The sequence below is a fragment of the Barbus barbus genome (genome assembly GCF_936440315.1).
Source record: "Barbus barbus genome assembly, chromosome: 37".
Taxonomy (NCBI): domain Eukaryota; kingdom Metazoa; phylum Chordata; class Actinopteri; order Cypriniformes; family Cyprinidae; genus Barbus; species Barbus barbus.
In genome coordinates this window covers 1,113,804-1,137,364 of record NC_136715.1, presented here as the reverse complement: position 1 = coordinate 1,137,364, position 23,561 = coordinate 1,113,804, and the positions used below count along the sequence as shown (strand labels likewise).

At 34.3% G+C, this 23,561-nt stretch overlaps 2 protein-coding genes across 5 annotated transcripts; one reads left to right on the top strand and one right to left on the bottom strand.

Moving 5' to 3' along the window:
- Positions 1-804: 804 nt before the first annotated feature.
- On the top strand, positions 805-11,043 carry LOC306856738 (protein O-GlcNAcase-like). Its single transcript, XM_079396168.1, has 16 exons — positions 805-1,006; positions 1,592-1,643; positions 1,724-1,821; positions 2,998-3,128; positions 3,203-3,374; positions 4,666-4,764; positions 4,956-5,228; positions 5,326-5,424; positions 5,773-6,014; positions 7,055-7,229; positions 7,305-7,390; positions 8,328-8,420; positions 9,542-9,612; positions 9,686-9,806; positions 10,366-10,489; positions 10,607-11,043. The coding sequence occupies exons 1-16, from the start codon at positions 964-966 to the stop codon at positions 10,741-10,743; spliced, it is 2,016 nt and encodes a 671-aa protein (XP_079252294.1). The 5' UTR covers positions 805-963; the 3' UTR covers positions 10,744-11,043.
- Positions 10,875-23,346, bottom strand: cant1b (calcium activated nucleotidase 1b). 4 transcript variants are annotated; one of them, XM_079396170.1, is made up of 6 exons: positions 21,263-21,318; positions 20,775-20,844; positions 16,307-16,545; positions 15,190-15,583; positions 13,499-13,702; positions 10,875-12,799 (listed from the first exon to the last, which is right to left on the bottom strand). In XM_079396170.1, exons 2-6 carry the CDS (start codon positions 20,806-20,808, stop codon positions 12,429-12,431), a joined length of 1,242 nt encoding a protein of 413 aa, XP_079252296.1. In that variant the 5' UTR covers positions 20,809-20,844; positions 21,263-21,318; the 3' UTR covers positions 10,875-12,428. The 4 variants fall into 4 exon arrangements, with proteins under 4 accessions (XP_079252296.1, XP_079252298.1, XP_079252295.1 ...); XM_079396172.1 differs by having other exon boundaries at positions 20,817-20,844; positions 21,263-21,317; XM_079396169.1 differs by lacking the exon at positions 20,775-20,844 and having other exon boundaries at positions 21,263-21,398.
- Between the last annotated feature and the right edge of the window lie 215 nt (positions 23,347-23,561).

Here is a 23,561-nt window from a genome sequence, read left to right as displayed (position 1 = left end):
GTATTTTAACACTTAAGTCGCTTGAAAATGACTCGTTTTATATTTAAATATTAAAGCAGGTGTAATTTACTGTAAAAGATGTTCAAACAAACTTTATAATTAAAACATTTGACAGAAGTTTGATTGTTTTGAAATTATAATATGTGTTGAAGATGATTGTTTGTGGATGATGTTAATATGAATGTTTACACTAAAACCACTACTTTAAAATTATATAGATATGTGAAGTGAATAGAAAAGTTCCTGCAGCAAATAATAGATAAAACATCAGATAATTCATCAAATAATAGATAAACACCAGATAATTCATCAAATAATAGATAAACATCAGATAATTCATCAAATAATAGATAAAACATCAGATAATTCATAAAATAATAGATAATTAATCAAATATCCATTCATAAAACGATGTCACGTACGGATAAACCTGTAAATTGATTACCAATTAAAACAATATTCCCAACAAAACACGTTTAGTTTCTATGGAAAAACGAAGAATAAATGCCTGGCTGTATATATTTTCTTAATTATTTATCAGTTTTCCTTTGTATAAGTTCCTGACTAAAACAAAACCAATGTTTATGTTCACTTCAGTGTTATTTTCAAACATTTCAAAGGCACATTTGACATGAATTCATACAATTATAATATAATTTCAAATGTAGTGTAGTCTCATGCCTTTTATTACCATTTTTATAGTTTATTCGGGAATACCTCAAACTGCTGTAGAGTTAAAGCGTGCTGGCGGTGGGCGGAGCTACGCGCAGATGGGCGGGGTTAATTTGACAGCTGCGGAAGCGCGCATGCGCGACGGGGTGACCACGAGTACAATAAGGAAGTAGAGAGATTATAAACATAAACATGAACAGCTGATTCCGTGTCAGCAGATCCACAGAAAGCAATCAGCTGCATGCATGTGACAACCGACTGATCTTTAGATCTGCTGCAAAACCAGGAATCATGTCCAAGAACTCCAAGATGTTCCTCAGTGGAGTAGTCGAGGGTGAGGCGTCGAAAATATATTTTATAACATACTATAAATGTCATATAATATGAACATACGTCAAATATGACGATGCAATAAATGGGTTGTGTTAAGGTTAATACTCGGTTTTATTTTGAAGGAAAATTTTACAATAGTAATATTTTTATTTAGTAATTTTCGTTTTTTTCAGTAGTAATTTTTTTACATTTCGCCGTGAAATATTACAATAGTAATTTTTTTTGTTCTCATTTAGTAATTTATTTATTTAAAAAAAAATCCATTAGCCAAATTGTGCAGCCCTAAAAACAAGGGCAGCATTTCTGATTTTTTAATCAAATTTTAAATCGCAACCACAATGTTTATATTGTTTTTACTGGTATTTTAGTGAGATTATAATAAAAATGCACAGAGTGTACCACTTATATTATTATAAATGCAGGACAAAAGGAATATATAATAAACAAGATATACAATTTATAGAGTATTGCATATTATGCATTACAATAAATACACGAAACTGTATTGTTGTGACAGCATTGCGTTGAAGTTGAATGTCTGAAGGTTATATTGAAGCATGTATGAAGTGATCTCTGTGTGCTGCAGGGTTTTATGGGAGGCCGTGGACTATGAGCCAGAGGAAGGAGCTCTTCAGGAGGTGAATGAACCTCTTATCACATGCCATCAGCTCTTATCAGCTCATTTATCTCACTACTTCTCTGTGTGTTATCTTCATAGAGAGCAGAAATGGGGCTTGAACACATATCTATATGCCCCAAAAGATGATTACAAACACCGGATGTACTGGAGGGATCTGTATTCACTGGAGGAAGCAGGTGACAGTGACCAGTCACATATATGAAGCTGTTTACATGCATTTATCCAGAACGACTTACACTGCATTCAGTTATATATTTACATGTATATATAGTTCAGTTATATATACACACTGCTGCTCAAACGTTTGGGATCAGTAGGATTTTTAATATTTTTTAAAGAAGTTTCTTCTGCTCATCATCTGTCACATGACCTTCAGAAATCATATTAATAAACTGATTTATAATCAGTGTTGGAAACAGTTGTGCTGCTTAATTGGGTTTTTTTTTGAGGGGGGGGGGCTGTGATATTTTTTTAGGATTCTCTGATTAATAAAAAGTTAAAAACAACAGCATTTATTTAAAAAAATAAATTTTGTGTTACAATATACAATGCTATTGAAAAGTTTGGGGTCAGTACATTTTTCTTTCTTTAAGACATTAATACTTTTATTCATGAGGGATGTGTTAAATGAATAAAAAGCCATAGTAAAGACTTATATTGTTAGAAAAGATTTCTATTTTGAACAAATGCTGTTTTAACTTTGTATTCATCAAAGAATCAAAGAAAAAAGTATCATGTTCCCAAAAACAATATGAAGTTTCAACACTGAATGATTTCTGAAGATCATGTGACACTGAAGACTGGAGGAATGATGCTAAAATACAGCTGCGCATCACAGAAATATATTACAGTTTAACACATATTCACATAGGAAACCAATATTAGAAATTGCAAAAAGATTTCAAAAATAATTGTATTAAAAAATACTGTAAAAGTTTAAAAACAATTATTTTTGGTTTAGTGTCTTTATTATTATTTTTTTTTAATAATGCATTTAATATAATAGAATTGGATTTAATGCAAAATGTACTTTCGGCCCATAGGCCTCAGTTAAGTTTAATTTTTTTTAGCCCTTCATATTAAAATGTTTGTGCAACTCTACTTAATAAAAGTGCAAAATAGAGTTTTTTTTTTTTACAGTTACTTCTAAAACATGATAAAATAGCCAGAATATAAATATTCATGTTTCTGCTTAGTTAAAAATACAGAATTATGTTAGACTGACACTTATGCTTGCACTCTGTGCCTGACTACAAAGATTTAAAAGGTTAATGTGTATTAATAATGTATTTATTTCTAATGTATTTAAGACGGTAATTTCTGAAGATGAACTGCTTGATTGTGTCTTCCAGCCCAGCTGATGACGCTGATCTCCGCTGCTAAGGAGCATAACGTGGAGTTCGTCTATGCCATCTCACCGGGGCTGGACATCACCTTCTCGAACCCTAAAGAGGTGACGGCGCTCAAGAGGAAACTCAGCCAGGTGCGACCGCTGGAAAACAATCACGCCTAACATCACTGATTCTTATTTAATCATTTATTCTGAATTGCATGCAGGTGAGCGGGTTCGGCTGCCGGTCGTTTGCGCTGCTGTTTGACGACATCGAGACGGAAATGTGTCCGGCTGATAAAGAGGCGTTTAGCTCGTTTGCTGAAGCTCAGGTGTCCGTCACTAACGAGGTGTTTCTGCACCTGGAGGAGCCACACACCTTCCTCTTCTGCCCCACCGGTAAACACTGGCTCTCCTCGCTAGAAACATTTTTATTTTTTTAAAAATTACATGAAAACTTATTTTGTTTCATGTAGTTGCCAAGGCAACATTTATCAGTTTAAATAATAAATAAATAGATTAAATCTAAAATCTTATATAAACATTATATGTGACCCAGAAGCACACAACCAGTCATAAAGGTCAATTTTCTGATTTTGAGATGTATACATCATCTCAAAGCTGAATAAATAATCTCTCCATTGATGTATGGTTTGTTATGATCGGACAATATTTGTCTGAGATACAACTATTAGAAAATCTGGAATCTGAGGGAGCAAAAAAATCTAAATATTGAGAAAATCTCCTTTAAAGATGTTCAAATGAAGTTCTTAGCAATGCATATTACTAATCAAAAATTAAGTTTTGATATATTTATGGTAGGAAATTTACTAAATATCGTCATGGAACATGATCTTAATATCCTAATGATTTTTGTCATAAAAGAGAAATGTATAATTTTGACCCATACAATGTATTGTTGGTTATTGCTACAGATATACCTGTGCTACTGATGACTGCTTCTGTGCTCCAGGGACACATATATACATATTTAAAAAAAAAAAAATTATAATAATAAATTATTTCATTATATATTAACATCTTACATTTTTGCCAAGATGAAGCCTATTTTTAGGACCCTCAAGGTTTTATTTTAATTTAGTAAATTAAGCACATTTACTCACACAGTTTCATTACTATAATGTGAGTTTATGTATTTATTTATTTAATAAATGAATAAATATCAGTATTTAACATTTTCCTCCAGCAGGACCATCATTCTCAGTTTTGATCGTTTCTTCAATTCACAACAAAATAAAGAACCAAAACTCAACCGAACACTCGATAAACTCTCATTTCTTTATTTCTACACATTTGCTGCATGTTAACTTCTTTTGTTTCTTCCTAGATTAGGCCTATTTTAGGACCTTTATGGTTTTATTTGAATGCAAATTAAGCACATTTACCACCAATTCTCATTACTATAATAATAATAATTATTATTTAAACATTTTTAATATTTGTTCTTAATTTTCTATTTGATAGCATGCAAAATTTTAACAAAACTATAATAGTATATAAATGATACTAAAATAACACCATTCCTCTACAGAAGAAATAACCATAATTTCCCATATTTTCCTCCAGCAGGACCATCATTCTCAGTTTTGATCGTTTCTTCAATGCACAACAAAATAAAGAACTCAAACAAACGCTTGATTATTTCTGTGCATTTCTCTGGTTTCTGCAGATTACTGCGCTGCGTTCTGCTCTCCCAGCGTGCCGCAGTCTGCGTATTTGAACACGGTCGGTGAGAAACTCAATGCTGGGATTGACATTCTCTGGACAGGTAACATCACGAATATTAATGCATTTGGCAGAAATGACTTGCATTGCATTCAGAGTCTACATTTGATCAGTTCATGCATTCCCTGCGAATCAAACCTATGTTGGTGCAATGAGAAATCAGAACTGAATGCATACCAGTAAAAATGTCAAAGGCACTGTTTTGAGGTGTATAATGTGCTTTTGTCCTGGCAGGGCCGAAGGTGGTGTCCCAGGACATCAGTGTGGCGTCTATAGAGGAGGTGTCCGCTGTTCTGCGGCGTCCGCCGGTCATCTGGGACAACATCCACGCTAACGACTACGACCCACAGAGAGTCTTCATGGGACCCTTCAAGAACCGGTCCACCGAGCTCCTCCCCAAACTCAGAGGTGTCCTCACCAACCCCAACTGTGAATTTGAGCCCAATTTCGTGGGCATTCACACGCTGGCCACGTGGTGCAGCTTCGGACAGAAAGACGTTTCTATGGGTAAATATGCTGAATTATGAGTGTGTTCTGTTGAAATCTATCGTTTTCATCATTATTGATGTCCATCTGTCTTTGACATGATGTCATCGCTCCACAGATGGAGACGATCAGGGCTCGGACTACAACCCCCATGAGGCTTTGCGGCTGGCGCTCACTGATTGGCTGGTTGAGTTCGGCAGAGCAGATCAACCTGACGGTAAATAAACGACCCTGCTTTCATGTGCGACAGGGTTATTTATTTATTTATTGATATTTCAGGTAGTTGCCAAGGCAACATTTTCATAGTCTGTTGAAGTACCAAAAAAAAAACTATATATAAAAAAAAAAAAAAAAAAAAAAAAAAAAACAACACTAATAAAAATGACAAAAATACAAAAACCTACAAATTAAAATGAAAAAAAATTAAAAAACAAAATAAATAAAATGGCACTGCTGTGAAGATATATATTAGATTCCAAAACAATTCTAATGGTCCTAAAGACTTGTTTCTCTTAATTCCTGTGACTCTGTAATATGCCTGGTTTTGTTGTACCTGTGCTCTCAGATGCTGGCGGCGGCCGCTCTAAACGTGAGGCATCTGACGAGGAGCCGATGCAGACAGACGGTTACACTCCTGGACCCAAAGAGAACCCGCTGTACACGGCCGAGCCGCTGACGCTGGAGGATCTGACGCTGCTGTCCGAGCTCTTCTATCTGCCGTATGAACACGGAGCCACGGCCGTCCTCATGCTGCAGGAGCTGCACTGGCTGCGCAGACACAGCAACACTGCAGACGATCCGCAGCAGGTCTCCACACAAACACTAGGCCTGTTTTAAAATGTCTTGGCTTGTTTTTAAAATTACTTATTTTATACTTTTTTTTTTTTATTGTTATTTTATTTATTTATATATATATATATATATATATATATATATATATATATATATATATATATATATATATATATATATATATATATATATATATATATATATATATATATATATATATATATATATATATATATATATATATATATATATATATATATATATATATTTTTTTTTTTATTATTTTTTTTTTACATCAGATGAAACTTAAATGAGAAGTAAGACTTGTTTTGTTTTATTTCAAGCAATGGAAGTATATGAAAATATATTTTAAAGTAATGAAAAAAAATATATACACACACACACAGGTGTGTAGGTAGTCTTATAGTTATATAAAATAATATAAATTAATATATTTGCTTATTTAATCTTTTATTTATTATAATTGTCTTGTATGCATATATATTTTTTCACTTATTGACAATGGTTTTTATATTACTTTTATTTTATTATTATTTTATTTTTTTACATTTTATGCATTTAGCTATTTCTGCCACTGAATAAAAAAAGGTTATGGCGACTTATCTCACAATTCTGAATTCTTTTCACAGAATTGCGAGTTATAAAGTCAGAATTATGATTTCTAAATTCACAATTGCATGATATAAACTCGCAATTGCGAGAAAAAAATCAGAATTGTGAGGAAAAAGTTGCAATTACCTTTTAAATGTTTTCTTCAGTGGCAGAAACGGGCTTCCATATTTAGCAGACATTATCCAATCAACTTAAAAGAGAGGAACAAAAGCAATTTGTCAGCAATATTCATAATATACAATGTCAGGTTTATTAGACAACTAGATTACTGAACGGAGAGCTTCACCAAGACACATTCTTGGCAATAAATCTGATTGTGATTCTGAATGCATGAAGTTGTTTTGGAGGGCAGCATCTGTCAGATGCACTGATGTGTGTGTGTGTGTGTGTGTGTGTGTGTGTGTGTGTGTGGATGGCTGCAGGGTACAGAATGGCGGCAGAGAGCGGAGAAGTTTGATGACATGTGTGTCGCTGTGGTGCAGATGTTCAACAGACTGTCCAACGTTCCCAACCGGGTCATCCTGTACGACCTTTACAACTACATCTGTGACATCAAGAGCGGCGTCACCATGGCCAAAGCCTACGTCAAGACTCTGGGTGAGAGAGCAGACGCCAGCCGCTCGTCCTGCATAATAATAATAATAATTAACGCTTCATGTGTTTGTGTTACAGGAGGTCAGACGCCTCACTCCGCTCTCGCTCTGACCGATGACCCCGAGCCCTGGGGCTTCAGAGGAGGACTGTCCGGAGAATTCCAGGTACTGACCTTTGACCTGCAACCGGCCTTCTGCTCCTGACACGCTTTCAAAATATATATTTTAGTCTTTTTTTTTTTTTGGCATATTTTCTAAAATATGTTCCAAAACCTATATTTCCTACCAATATATTTTTTGGCCATTTTGTGTATATTTCTGAAAATATGTTTTAAATATTTAAAACTTTTTAAAAGGGATTTGAAAATACATTCACATATGTCACATTTGAATAAAAATCAGCAAGGAGCTACTTTACATGTGTCCCTGCAGCACAAAAGCAGTCATGAGTAACACAGGTATATCTGTAGCAATAGACAACAATACATTGTATGGATCAACATTATCCATTTCTCTTTTATGACAAAAATCATTAGGATATTAAGATCATGTTCCATGAAGATATTTTGTAAATTTCCTACTGTAAATATATTAAAACTTCATTTTTGATTAGTAATATGCATTGCTAAGAACTTCATTTGAACAACTTTAAAGGAGATTTTCTCAATATTTAGATTTTTTTGCTCCCTCAGATTCCAGATTTTCTAATAGTTGTATCTCAGCCAAATATTGTCCTATCCTAACAAACCATACATCAATGGAAAGATTGTTATTCAGCTTCAGATGATGCATAAATCTTAATTTCAAAAAATGTACGCGTATATAAAAAAATTTACATTAAGGTTACTGTAAAATTGCCCCTGAAATACATTTTGAAATATTGTTTGGTATATGAAGGCTGAAAGCAAATATAGTTTCAATTTAAAAAAATCTATTTATTTTGCGCTTCCCTGTTTACAACACACATTTAGCATATATTTAATCTATTTTGGCCAGAGAATATATATATATATATATATATATATATATATATATATATATATATAGTTGTATGGTGTTACCAGGATTGTTCTGCTCGTGACGTGTTTGTGTTGATGTTCAGCGGATGCTGCCGTCTCATGGGAACCGTGATCTGTTCCGCTGTCCTCCGGCCACACGCGTCTACACCATACGACCCTGCACTCCTCAAGACCAGGTGACACGCTCTTCAAGAGAGAGTCCTCATCAACATCACTGCTTGCTCAGCTGCATGTCTTCCCAAACCTGTGGCACTTCTGTATTGTGAAGAATGTTGGTAGCCAAACAGTCAGTCAGAAGTTTGGAATAGATAATCATTTTAATGTTTCTGAAAAACTCTCTTCTGCTCAGCAAGGCTGCATTTATTTGATCGGAAATACTGGAAACATTTTAAAATATTATTAGAATTTAAGTTTTTTTACATAGGTTTCTATGTGAATATGTTAAACTAATTTATTTCTGTATTTTCAGCATCATTACTCCAGTCTTCAGTGTCACATGATCTTCAGAAATCATTATAATATACTGATTTACTGCTCAACAAACATTTCTGATTATTATCAATGTTGAACACAGCTGTGCTGCACAATATTTTTGTGGAAAACCGAGATATTATCATTCAAAAGTTTGAAGTAAATTTTGTTTTTAAAGAAATGAATACTCTACTCTCTACATTTATAATGTTGCAAAATATAAATGCTGTTCTTTTGAACTTTTATTCATCTGTGAATCCTGAAAAATAAAATGTATCTTGGTTTCCACAAAAATATTGTGCAGCACAACTGTGTTCAACATTGATAATAATCAGAAATGTTAACCAGAAATCAATTACATTTGTACATATATTTACATAGAATTTTTTTTTTAAATGCAGCCTTAGTGAGACTTTGTTTACCAACATTAAAAAAATCTTACAGATTCCAGTCATTTGACCAGTTAATGGGAACTTAAACCATTTAGTACCTATGTCAAAAAAAGTTTTTAAATACATTTCAAAATGTTTCAAAACATATTTACTTAAATATATTTTCTACCAATATATTTTTTGGCCATTTTGTGTATACTTTTGAAAATATATTTTAAAGTGCTTTTTAAAAGGCATTAAAAAATATATATATATTTGCCCTCCATATATTTCAGTCCAAGAAAGTACATTCACATGTCATATTTCAATAAAAACCAGCAAGGAGCATACTTTACAATGTTATGAAAAATGTACAATTATATATAAAAATCAAACATTAAGGCGACAGTAAAATCTGAGCTCTATTTTCTTGTGACTCCCTGTTTGTTCTCCAGCCGGAGGTGCAGAAGATCTTTAAGGAGATGCAGACTGAGACGCAGCAGAAGGTGGAGCTGGTGGGCGACTGGTGAGAATACACCAGCTAGTTAGTCTGGTTAGGTTAGTCTCTGAACACTTAATCAAAGCGGTTTCTCCGTCAGGCTGGTGGAGGGTCATGTGACGCCGTCGCAGAACTGCGGTCTGATCCTAGATGATGCGGCTGGAGTTTGCGGCTACGCTTTTGCCCTCAGCGATGCCAAGACGGCCATGACTAAAGCTCAGGTACGGAAACCACCTCAAGTGTTAACACTTAACAAATATCTTCAACTTCAACGTCTTTGGGCCAGATTTACTAAACGGGGCATAGATGCAAACTCCTCACCTTTCAGTGACAACACACTTTTTTGAGATCATAATAGGTCACCTGTGAGATTTAATTAGTTTAAGTTTTGTATAGTATTTTCTTTACTTCAAAAACTATGTCTAAAGAGGGTAATATTTGATGTATTTGAGGTCTGAGATGTGCTTGCTTGCATACCATTTCATCTTTATAACATGGGACTTTGACCAAATATATTTTTTTTGTGTGTGCGGGGAAAAATCACCTTTAAAGATGACGAGCGCAAACGTTAGTAAATCGCATTACGTGATTGATGTTATACTCACCAAATAAATTTCACATCTGAAAGAGAAACTCCTAGAAATGCATATTCAATAAGGTCTGGTGCAAAAATGACCACATCCTGCTAATTCTTCACTGCACGTCTTTAGTAAATCCTGACAGTACTAGTTTAACGCCTAAAGAAGCTGTTAGTAAATCTGGCCTTTGTCTTCCCTCCAGTATCCAGAGACGATGCTACAGGACTTCCCATCAGTCCTGGCCATTCAGATCCACTCCAGAGTTCCTGATCACAGCACAGCCAAGCGGCTGATTGGACAGATGCTGTCAGCGCTGAGAGACAGCGGTGAGTTTAACAACACTCTCCACCAATCAGAGCATCAGCAGTGTTACATTAGTCATCATCAGTCTCATCTGATTGATCGTAAGCGGTCTGTCTAAGTGTCACCGCATGTGTTTACAGGGTCTAAAGGAGTTTTTAGCGAGTTCAGATCCAACGACAGACGAATGCTCGACTTCTTAAAGACGCTGGACGTGTTTCAGGTTCTGAAAGCCGATGGGCTTCCGACCAACCTGGTCATCATGGGAACTAAACTCTGACTGTTAATTTATGTTTCATAATTCATTCTGTGATTAAATCCATGATTTAGTTCTTACTTTTTTTGTAAAATCTGTATAAAACCCCAAACATAAATTAACTCTGCAAGAAGACACACCTTAAAAATCTAAATGTCTGAAATAATAAATCTTTATTTGCAAATTCATTTTAAATGTCTTTAATGCCATAAATCACATGAATATTAATTAAACATATCCAGTGTAGTTTATACACTAAAATCAGCAAAAATAACAAGCTTTGAGGTGTTGTAGTTTTTAATAAAGGCAAATAATTATGGAAGGATTTTTAAATTATTTTCATTAGTGTATTTCTCAACGCACATTATGAAGGGTTTCTGAAGGTTTGATGAATGTAAATAAGACTTTTTAAGACCAAAAAAAATGTAAGCAACACAATATATCTACACTATCATTCAAAAGTTTGGGATCAGCAAGATTTGTAATTTATTTTTAATTAAGTTTGCTTCGGCTCATCAAGGCTATTTATTTGATCAAAAATAGTCAAATATTATTATCATTTAAAGCAGCTGTTTTCTATGTGAATATGTGTTAAACTGTAATGTATTTCTGTGATTTGCAGCTGTATTTTCAGCATCATTACTCCAGTCTTCAGTGTCACATGATCTTCAGAAATCATAATAATATACTGATTTACTGCTCAACAAACATTTCTGATTATTATCAATGTTGAACACAGTTGTGCGGCATAATATTTTGGAACCTGTGATACTTTTTTCAGGATTCTTTTATGAATAAAAAAAATTAAAAAGACAGCATTTATTCAAAATAGAAATACACACTCGGTCAATTTTTGTACTTTTTTTTTATTATTATTATTCTGCGAGGATTTTAAATGGATAATAAGTGATAGTATTTCTATTTTAAATAAATGCTGTGCTTTTTATTCATCAAAGCATGCTGAAATAATATTTCACAACATCACTGTTTTTCCTGTATTTTTAATCAAATAAATACAGCCTTGATGAGCAGAAGAGCCTCCATTAAAAACATTAAAACCAGTTTAAAAACACAAATCTCATATTGGATATTACCTGGAAAATGTTAATTTGTTGCAGTGCGTGCATCATTTAATGCCGTGACAGACTTTCTGCTCTGATTTGAGACGTTGGTAACACTTTACAACAAGTGTCACTTATTAACATTAACTAATGTATTTACTAACATGATCAAACAATGCATTTATTACACTATTAATCTTTGTTAATGTTAGTTAATAAATACAGTTGTTCATTGTTTATTCATGTTAGCTAATGTTAAACACAACTCGTGATTTTAATAGTGCATTAGTAAATGCTGAAATTAACATGAACTAAGATTAATAAATGCTGTAGAAGTATTGTTTGTTTACTAATGTTAACTGATGAAGCTTATTGTAAAGTGTTACCGAGACATTTTTAGGCCTTAATTTGTAAAAACATGAATTAGGATGTTTTTAAACCCTGCTGTTATTGTTAGAGGTTTCCTCTATTATTGCATCTTTCCCCTGAGCGGCTGTAGTGATGTTTCTCTGCGTCTCGTCCCACACTGAGGACATCCGTCTGCATAGACCACATAAACACGAGTCTGGAAATATACTGGCCGCCGTTTCACTGCATTATGGGTAACGGATGCCTGCTGTTTTCTTGTTTTACATCACTGAAGTCTGTCTATATGAACTCCAGCCCTTCATATTTGACGTCTCCGATCTTGGTGTCGGGCAGCAGGATTCGTCCGTCCAGCGTGAAGGCCGTGATGTACGTGGCGATTTGTCCCGCGTCCTCCTCTGATTTGAGCGCCAGTATGATTTGGTCGTCTGTGTCTGGGATGAATCTGAAGGAGGAGAAGCCGAGCGTGGGTTTGAGCGGCCCGATGCGTGACGCTGAGATCTGACTGAAGTCCGGCGAGCAGCTCAGGATCAGGTTTGATCCACGGCGTTCGTCCGCTGTTTCCTCGTAGCGTTCGGAGCTAGCGCGGCGCGGGAGGAAGAACCAGCGCTGGAGACGCTCGCTCCACACGGCCGACTCGTGGATCAGATAACCTGAGACACACACAAGATAATGCATTTAAACTAGTATACAAGAAAACATACAGTCAAACCAAAATGTATTCAGACACCTTTAACATTTCTTTATCACAGTTTATTCACTATAATTTTTAGACAATGGTAATAAAATATGACAAACTAATTCTAATTCATCTTGATAATGTCAGATAAAAGGGGGGTCGTCTTATATTCAGGTCAATACAGTAATACTATAAGAGTCTATTCTATATATGATGATATATAAGAGTGTATATAATAGATCATATATAAGATAGTATGTAAGGTGATATGATAGTATATGCTATATATGATATATTTGCACTTCTGGTTAGATGCTAACTACATTTCATTGGCTCTACTTGTACTCTGCACAATGACTATAATAATGAGTATAATCTAAGACGGCATATAAAATAATATTTATAAGATAGTATAATATATTAGACAGTATATACTATATATGATGACTTATGATAATATATACTATATAGGACAGTATATACGATACTACAAAAAATTAAAATCCATAAACAAGTGTATTTACTCGTATACATAAGCAAATAATGTATCATGTTTTAAGTCTAAAGTTTTTTTTCATGTTTTCAGAAATGAAGCGTATTGAATGTATCTCTGTCTCCAGCACTGAGGTCATGTGATCATGTTCAGGTGTGTGTGTGTGTGTGTGAGACTCACCTGGCGGTTTGATATCTGCTGCTTTCTTGAGCGCATTATACCGCGGCACCCAGTTCTCGTGCTCCACGTCACCATGGTAACCAACCACCTTCACCCACTGGGGGTCGTTATTAACGAACTCGCCGGTGATGGTCGTCCACTCCTTACCGAGACCACCGACATACAGACGCTCGTCCTTCACCGCCAACCACTCCGCCTTAAAACCTGCAGACAAGGGTCAGAGGTCACACTTGCACTGCGCACTAAAGTACTTATCAGCGTGTAAAACGGTACAGCATTATAAACTTGTCTAGCTAATACCTTCCTTGCAGACACCATGTGATGAAACATACTGAAGAGTACATGCACTTGATTCTCATACTTAGTATTACGAGTCCATTCTGATTTCATGTGACTTCTAATGATACAGAATTACATAATATATGCACACTACCAGTCAAAAGATTTTGTAGTGTCTTTGAAAGAAATGCTCAAAAATACAGTAGAAATTGTGAAATATTATTAGAATGTAAAACAGCTGTTCTCCTGAACCTTCTATTCATCAAAGAAACCTGAAAAAATTCTACTCGGCTGTTTTCAACAACAACAACAATAATAACAATAATATATATATTTTTTTTTTTTTTAACAGCATATCAGAATGATTTCTGAAGGATCGTGTGACTGGAGTAATAATGCTAAAAATTCAGCCTTAATCGCAGGAATAAATTACATTTTAAAATATAGTCAAATAGAAAACCGTTATTTTAAATAGTAAAAGTATTTCAAAGTTTTTGCTGTATTTTGGATCAAATAAATGCAGGTTTGGTGAGCAGAAGGGACTTCTTTAAAAACATTAAAACTGGTAGTGTGTATAAAGACATGCATTTACATGCATTTATTTATATCCATATTTATATTATATATAAATATTTAATATATAAACATAACATTTTTCTTAAATATATACATGCATGTGTGTAAATATACACAGCACACACACACATTATGTACACACACATTTTTATTTTGGATGTGATTAATCCCCATTAAAACCCAGCAACACAACTGTAGCTGTATAACTTCACAACAGCAACACTGCTTGAACAAAAAAGCAAAAAAGCGAATCGCTCTCGCAGACTTTAATGTCATACACAGAACGATCTGTGCAGTGCTGCTTCAAGTCCAACACCTACTGTGTTTAGTTAGGAGATGCACAACAGTTCTTCTGTGGCTTTATATCTAATATTTCTATTTACAATTCTGCAAAATCAGACAATATTGTGTCTAATATATATCACAATATTAAATTCTTATTGAATTGTTGTAAATAAATATCACATTTGCAACTGGTCAGTGTTAAATAAATGCTAGGAAATGACCTATCCCTACATTAGAGATGACTGATAAACTGTCTGAAAAAAAGTCATGTTTTAGAGAAGAAAAAAAAATATCACCCACTGACTTTCAAAGCTGCTACATAGTAACAACTTTCTACTTCGAGGACCTTGATAGAAATGTAGTGGAGTGAAAAGTGCCAAATGTAGTGAAGTTGAAGTCATTCGTTTCTAGAAAAAATAATAATCAAGTAAAATACAGATACTCAAAGTGTACTTAGGTACAAGTAAATGTACTTATAGGCTACGTTCACACTGCAGGCAAATCCCATTTTTTTTGCTAGTTACTGTCCGCCTCTGATCCCTAGTATTTACCTTTAGACACGCTGCCGTCTCCGTCCGTCAGGATGACCCAGGGCACGGCTCTGTTGCCCTCTATCCGGTACACCACACCCGTTCGGTCATCCACGCTGTACAGATGCCCGTTAAACGCCACCAGCTCAGACAGCTCCATGCCCCGGCCCTTCTCCGACAGATGACTCTCCAGAACCACCGTCTCCGGATCCCACTCCACAGACACACTGTCCCCGCTGTCGGACACCAGCAGATGGCCTTGTTTCAGAAAGCTGAACCACGTGTTGTCCTTCTGGCTGCGTGAGTTCGTATCCAGGTCCGCTATGACTCCGATCCGGTAACGGATCCCGCCGGCCGTGTGTTCCGGTGGACTGAGCGGGTACGTGTCGTTATAATGTGAGTCCACCGATGCAGCCTAGAGGTGCACAAAGCACAATTCCATTATTAAGTGAAACTACAGATACTGCTGGTCAAATATGTGACCCTGCAGCACAGAAGCAGTCATCAGTAACACAGGTATATTTGTAGAAATAGCCAACAATACATTGTATGGGTCAAAATTATATATTTTTCTATTAGGAAATATCAGTTTACGTTTCCAAACATTCATTTAGTCATTAATAGTAATAATCCAGTGAGATGTTTGAGATGTGATCTGATCATCATCAGTCTGTCTGGAATGACATGAAGAAACAGAACAAACTGAGACTAAATCCAGAAGAACTGTGTCTCCAAGACGCTTCAAGAAACCTCCTGCAAAGCTACAGTGCTGTTAAAAGTTTGTGTAAAAATGCTGTAAAATGAGGATGCTGTCAAATATAATGTCATAAATAGATTATCAATTAACTAAATGAAATGAGCATGCTCTGTGTTTAAAGCAGTTTTTGTCCTCGGTGCACTTGAGCAGAGTTTCTCAGGAGCTTTGCAGGAGGTTTCTTGAAGCAGAGACACAGTTCTTCTGGATTTAGTCCAGTAGTCCTACAAGAGTGATTACTGATAGACTGTCTGAAAAAAAGGATGCTATTTTTCTTTCAAATATAGAGAAGTTAAAGTCACAAGTTTCCAGAAAAAAATAATACTCCAGTAAAATACAGATACTGACAAAGTGTACTCGAGTACAATACTCAAATAAATGTACCTCTGCGCCGGACACGTCTCGGCTGGATCGCCACGAGCGCTGAGCGCTAACTTTGCTGTCGGTGGAGCTGGATGAGGTTTGGTGCAGGTACACGAGGATGGCCAAGGCCAGGAGGGTCGCCACCGTGATGGCTCGCCATCGGAAGCGGAAACGAGGGTCGGAGATGGAGCTGGTGATGGAGGAGAACATGGAGACACCATGAACAGAAACCCGCATGGAGTGCATCGGGTCACGGCTCTCTGTTGACATGGAATAGAGAAGAAGATGACGAATGAATACAAGTAAATAAAACATCTCTTGGAGATTGGGATATAAGTGCAAATGCAGATTTAAAGCAAGACACCACAGGTGAATAAGTACATTAAGACAATTATTTGGTATTACAGGTTTTCTGAAATGCTATGTTTTAATTTGCATACATTCCCAGAAAATAAATCTGAATATTGGATGAAGCCAGTTTCAAAATTTTTGTTTGACTTTGTTGACCCTGGAGCACAAAACCAGTCATAAGGATCAATTTTTCAAAATTGAGATTTATACATCATCTGAAGCTGAATAAATAATCTCTCCATTGATGTATGGTTTGTTATGATCGGACAATATTTGTCTGAGATACAACTGTTAGAAAATCTGGAATCTGAGGGAGCAAAAAAATCTAAATATTGTGAAAATCTCCTTTAAAGTTGTTCAAATGAAGTTCTTAGCAATGCATATTACTAATCAAAAATGAAGTTTTGATATATTTACAGTAGGAAATTTACTAAATATCTTCATGGAACATGATCTTAATATCCTAATGATTTTTGTCATAAAAGAGAAATGTATAATTTTGATCCATACAATGTATTGTTGGCTATTGCTACAGATATACCTGTGTTACTCATGACTGCTTTTGTGCTGCAGGGACATAAATATATTAGAGTCAAAGGTTTTTACACTCCAAAAATCATAAAATATTGTCAACAAACAGAAAACCAATACATTTTCTATTTTTTAGGAATAAAATGTTGTACCACTTACACCAAACCTTACAGTTTTATTCCTCTCTATATTCTGATTCATATATCATTCACAATGATTTATACAATGTTTTTATTTCTAAAATCATGATGATTGTTTTTTTCTGTCTGTTGACAGTATTTTCTGATTTATTTAGTGACATATTAATGGAAAGAACACATCCAAAATACAATTTTAAGTGTTATTTTATTGCACGTTATCTATTAACATCTGTACATTTAAATTATAATTAATTTCTTTAAAGTAATTTTTATTAAAATTAGTTTTTTTCTCCACTTTAGCAGCAATACTAGGGCTGAACGATTTTGGAAAATAATCTAATTGCGATTTGTTTGACCAATATTGCGATTTAATATGCGGTTATTTTTTAAAGCTTTTTATATTCGGTATTATTCAACAAAGACCAGTAATAAATCATTGCATAGTATGCAGTGTTGGGCATGTTACTTTTAAAAAGTAATTAGTTGTATTACTAGTTACTTCTCACAAACAGTACCTGAGTTACATCATTATAAAATAAACTAATTACCAGGGAAAGTAACTGTTACTTTTGTTTTAAAATGTTTAAATGTGTCAAATAACTTGGATGCCTCCAATATTAAATATGTTAAATTAATGAAATGGTTGCTACATAGAATACATTATTATTATAAAACATTGTACACTAATCTACACTATTTTACTGTTTCTGAGGGACAATGAGAGACACCGATCAAATTCAACTGATTATTGTAAATATTATCAACCCTCTACTTGGCAATAGAATCTCCACTGGCTTGTCATTTTTTTTAGTTTACTCACCAGACTAATATTAATTATCTGATATACTAATTTTTATATATATATATATATATATATATATATATATATATATATATATATATATATATATAAAAGATTATGTTTGGAAAATGGCAGGTTTTTTTTTTAATATCCCACTTAGCATCAGTCAGTCAAACATTATATGATATTATAATAATTTAGCATTAAATGATGATAGAACTTTAGTAATTAGAATAACCATGTATGAATGCATATTTGTCTTGTTGACTGAACTTAGGTCTGGTTATTGCTTGTCATTTAGTGTTTCTATAAAAAAAATGGGGGGGGGGGGGACTACAAATAATACTGATAAGATAAAACTACTACGAATTCTACTACTAATAAAAACAATATAGAACGCACTCAGGATTATTGAGCTGCTGGGTTCATGAATATTAATCAGGTTGTCTGCGTTCGCTTGAACTGATTCGCTGAATTCAAAACAGGGAGGATAATAGCTGAGCGCCAGCCAATGAGATTGCCGTTTGCGCATTAGTCCCGCCCACTACCAGAAAACCCTGCAGTTCTTAAAAGCTGAAGAATTCCAAAGCAACTCCGTTATTTTGACAGGAAAATACAACAAAGGATATAATTTAAATGTAGCGCGTCAAATCTGCATGATATGTAAGACCGCAAACTGCAGACTTGGCAACATAGCGTGCTAACTTGATGCTTCCTCTGAAGACTGCTTAGATGTGTTCGGCTTGAAGCAGCAGAGCGAGACCGATCACTGTGTGTCATCAAATACTGCGAGAGCTATAAGAGAGCAGGCGTCTCCTTGCTTCCTCTCGCCGTGCACTGATGTCCTACACCGAGTCGAACACACCCAAATCTCTTTAATCTGTAGTATAGTCTGACACAGCTCTTTGCTCTCGCGTCACGTGACAGTGTAATCGATATTACCGCAAATGCAATTAATCGCTCAGCCCTATTACATACACAACTTTACAGTTTTATTCCTCTCTATATTCGGAAGGGTTTTACTGTGGGGTTTGTTCATATATCATTCACACTGATCTATACAACATTTTATTCCTAAAAACATGGTTTTCTATCTGTTGACAGTATTTTCTGATTAATGGAGTGATAAAAAGAGAGGGCTTTTTCCGATGTTCAGATATATGTTCTGGAAATGAATGAAAACTAGTGCATATTTCAGAAAACTTGTAATACAAAACAATTGCCTTAATGTACTCTAATTAATCAGCTGGGTCAGGATGGTGATATTGATATGATATATTGATATTTAGTTTACATTTTACTGGTAACACTCTACAATAACAGCACGTGAATTATCATGTACTAATACTCATGATTAGGTCATATTAAAGAAATATTTACTTTAGGTGTTAGTAGATGATTATTCATGCGCTGTTATTGTGTTGCCTATCAAACACCAGCTTCTGCATCACATGCTGAGTTTATATTGGTCTGTGTGACTATCAAATTTCCTGACGCAGGATTCCCAAACCAGATCCTTAAGTAACAGCAATGCTGATCATACCAAACCGAACACGTCTGACTACCTCAAACACATCAGCAAACTACTGAATCAACTTTTGACAATGCATTTCAAATAAACGGCCAAACAACGCATGCACATCCATGAAATAATGAAAATAAGGTGCACAACCAAGCCTTTTTGCATTTTTCCCCATGCAGCAAAATATTCAGCATCTCCCAGACGGGCACAAAACGAAACAACAGATGCAGAAACAACAGCAAGCATGCCATCCCGAGAGAGTTCAGCGCTAAACACGGCTGTTTATCAACCTGCCCGAGTCATTACCACATGCTTCATTAAGAAATTACACGCCCAGAGCTCCTAATCACACAAATCTCAGCAACAAACCCTCATAAAACACACAGCTGACCTAACATTTAACTTACAAATGAGCAATACAACAAACAACGTTCACTAGCAATGTCAGATTTTTTGGACCATATTGTATTTAAAATCACTCAGTATTCATTCAATTAAACTAAATTTCATTAAATAATTGAGTGTCCTATAAAATTAGAATTAATTCACATTAGAAGTGTGAAAACCCTTTAGTAACACAGTAATATATTATACCAGATCAGATACTAATACTGTATTAGTACAATTATTATTTATTTAGTAATTTATTACTGTCTTAATATACAGCCTAATATTAAAATGTAAAAAAAATAAATACAATTACATATGTAAAATTATATTTTTTCTCTCTCATGATTTAATTAAAAAATGTGGAGAACACAGAAAACACTGGATCATTCTTAACATAGAAACACATCTGAAAGACACTAGAAACATGAATATGAGCCAAAAATCTTCGTAAAATAAGCTTTTAAAATAGTACATATACACAAAATGGATTAAATGCATATTAAACGCATATGCCAATCATAATTTGTAAAAATAAAAAACTTTTTATAAAAACGTGCAAAACCAAAGTATTTTCACTGCTAGTAGATAAAATAAAATTAAAATAAAAAAAATACTCAATCCATTATTTCATTAAATAATCTAGCTTCCTACAAAAGGACAATTAATCAAATTAGAATCTTGAATAATTAATCTAACCGGAAAACATCTGAAGGTCACTAGACACACGTGAAGCTTCAAACAATCACAGCACACCTGTAATGTATGTAATCGTTGACACGGCAACCATGACTTTACCTGTGAAAGGTGAGAGATCACCTGTGAACTAACCAGTCCAACAAAATAAGCAATTAAACAACAATTAACATTGTTCATCAAGTTCAGCAACAGACACTAAACAGAACTCAAAAATCATTTGTAATTCATAAAATTCACAATTAATAAAATAACCATTTAAATTAGTAATGGATATAATTCATACTGTTTTTAGCTAAATGTGTCTAACGCTTAAGTTGCAAAAATAAAAACAATAACAAGAAGTAATGAGATTGCAAACACACAGAACTGTTTTTTTACAACTAGAGTCAAACGTCTGGACCACATTAAAATAAAAAATATTCAGTCAATTATTTCACTACGTAATTTAGCTTCCTACTAAAGAATGAAGTCACATTAGAAGCTTTACAACAGAAATGCAGTCCTTCTCAATATAGTAATTGTGAATAGTAAGGAATAACGCAAACCTTTGTTTCTGGCCCTCATGTGTGGTGTGTGTCTCATTCATTCAGTGTGAGTGTCCGTCTCTCGCTCTCTGCTGTGGTTTATTATCAGTTTCTCCCAGCGCTCATCTGTCATCATCTTCCGAGATCACTGAGCCGCACCGCAATGACGAGGCAAATACTGAACCCTAACCTACTGCACACTCACTAACCTTCAGACTCGGACCTGCTGAGCTTCTGTGCCAGAGGTGACGGATATAAACCACATTAAACACATCTTAACACCCTCAGAGATCTGAAACCACACATTAAGGGTTTATTTGTTCTCAGATTAAAGACTAATAATGAATGATACCGACTGTTTTTGTGTGTATATCTACTGCCCAGTTTCTCTCGAACAAAAGCTGATTTGCTTGGTAAATGATTGCAAGCGAGACTGAACATGCAGATCTCTTCTGTCTGATCCACTCAGATGAGAAGCGCACACAGCTCAACTAAACTATTACATATATATATAATATTCTGCTGATACTCTATTATACTCAGAATCAGATCAGTAGCTGTTAATACTTCTGATGAACAAACAAATGTACTATATTAGTGGTTATATTGTATTTAATTAATCCTGTATAATTAGAATGATATATAATTAATCTTATTGATGATAGTAATTTATTGATTTAATATACATATTTAATTTGAACGAATATTATATTAATATTCATTATTATAATTATAGTATTATTGTTCATTAATATGATATAACATATTAATACATTTTATATATCTCGTGTTACAGAATATTATATTAATGTTAACTTATGTATTAATTTTATATTTAAATTATTATATAAATTATTTCATGTAAATTAACATTTTACAGAATATTAGTATTATAATTCTAGTATTATTCATTATATATTTTATATTAATGTTAACTATTATAATTACACTGTTACTAATTTAATATTTAAATTATCATTAATATATATATATATATATATATATATATATATATATATATATATATATATATATATATATATATATATATACATGAATGTGGAGAAAACAAAACACAGATCATTACATTTTCCAAATATAGTTTATTATATATAATTTATTTTAGATTCAATTTATTACAATTTAATATATAATGCATAGTAAATTAAAATTTTAAATATATTCATGTTTTTATTCCATTATTTAATAAATCATTAAATTGTTATTTCTGTCTATTAATTACACTTTCTAACTGATGATTATTTCATATTGTAGTAATGTTAGATCACGTTTCTAGTAAAAGTTATTATGAAGAGTTGCTAACAAAATCTTTGGGTCTGTAACTCTTGCACCCCCTGATGCATTTGTTCATATTAATAATAATAATAAGTTAATAACAATTAACTTTATCTACAAGTCAGCGTGAACATGTAGACTACTACTGCTGGTCACTCAGAGCATCTCAGAGTATTAATGCTATTAAAGTACTGTGACAGAGAGTTCAACCAAACCATCATCATCATCATCATCATCATCATCATCTCCAGCCGGAAGTGTCCCGGTCTGCGCATGCGCGGAAACTCCGGCAGACACGCGCGGCTTTATTTACACAATTCCCTCACAAACACACAGCATAATCTCATCACAAATAGCCATTCTGGAGGATTTCAGCATTCTTAATGCTTGTCCTATCTCAATGTACTATTATATTGAGCTTTGTCAATATAAACCTCGCATCAAGACGACTTTTACACAGTTACAAACGAAACTTATGAGCGTTTAGACATTTCTTTTTTGCTATAAGTGAGTTATAATGTATTGATTTTCTTGGAAAATTTAATTTTAATAAGAAACACATTAGACTGAAGTAACTCCAGGCTGAATAACCGGATTTAACCCTTTACGCGTTGAAGATGAAACGCTCTGAAAGTCCTGAATGTTCTTTATATTGCATCAGATACTTACTGTATATCTCAGTCCGATGTGGAAGCTTAGTCTCGTGTGTTGAGGCGGTATTTCATCACCGCTCCATCCCGGTTCTGGCACCGTTCAGACCGAAACGAACCGCCGGCTGCCAACACACCGGTAGGCGAAACCCCGCCCATGAAACGCGACGCCGCTTGAATATTAATCACGCAACGCTACGTACGTTTCGCTGATTGGTTGAAAGCAGACGTCGCGAGGCGAGCGTTAAGTTAGCCGACCAATCAAAGAATCACAATGCGACTTCGCTTTTAAATATTAATTAGGTTACGCAACTGGATATATCAAAGCAGGAACGGCGGCGTAACCTAATTAATATTCATGAGCTACTAGAGTA

Bases quoted from the DNA above. Each gene is read 5' to 3' on its own strand.
- LOC306856738 (XM_079396168.1), top strand. From the start codon at position 964: ATGTCCAAGAACTCCAAGATGTTCCTCAGTGGAGTAGTCGAGG. The intron at 1,644-1,723 runs GTGAATGAACCT...TTATCTTCATAG, and splicing joins AGGAAGGAGCTCTTCAGGAG to AGAGCAGAAATGGGGCTTGA. The intron at 9,613-9,685 runs GTGAGAATACAC...TTTCTCCGTCAG, and splicing joins GTGGAGCTGGTGGGCGACTG to GCTGGTGGAGGGTCATGTGA.
- cant1b (XM_079396169.1), bottom strand. From the start codon at position 21,299: ATGAGACACACACCACACATGAGGGCCAGAAACAAAG. The intron at 16,546-21,262 runs GTTTGCGTTATT...CCATGTCAACAG, and splicing joins CATGAGGGCCAGAAACAAAG to AGAGCCGTGACCCGATGCAC. The intron at 13,703-15,189 runs GTAAATACTAGG...CCTTGTCTGCAG, and splicing joins AGACGGCAGCGTGTCTAAAG to GTTTTAAGGCGGAGTGGTTG.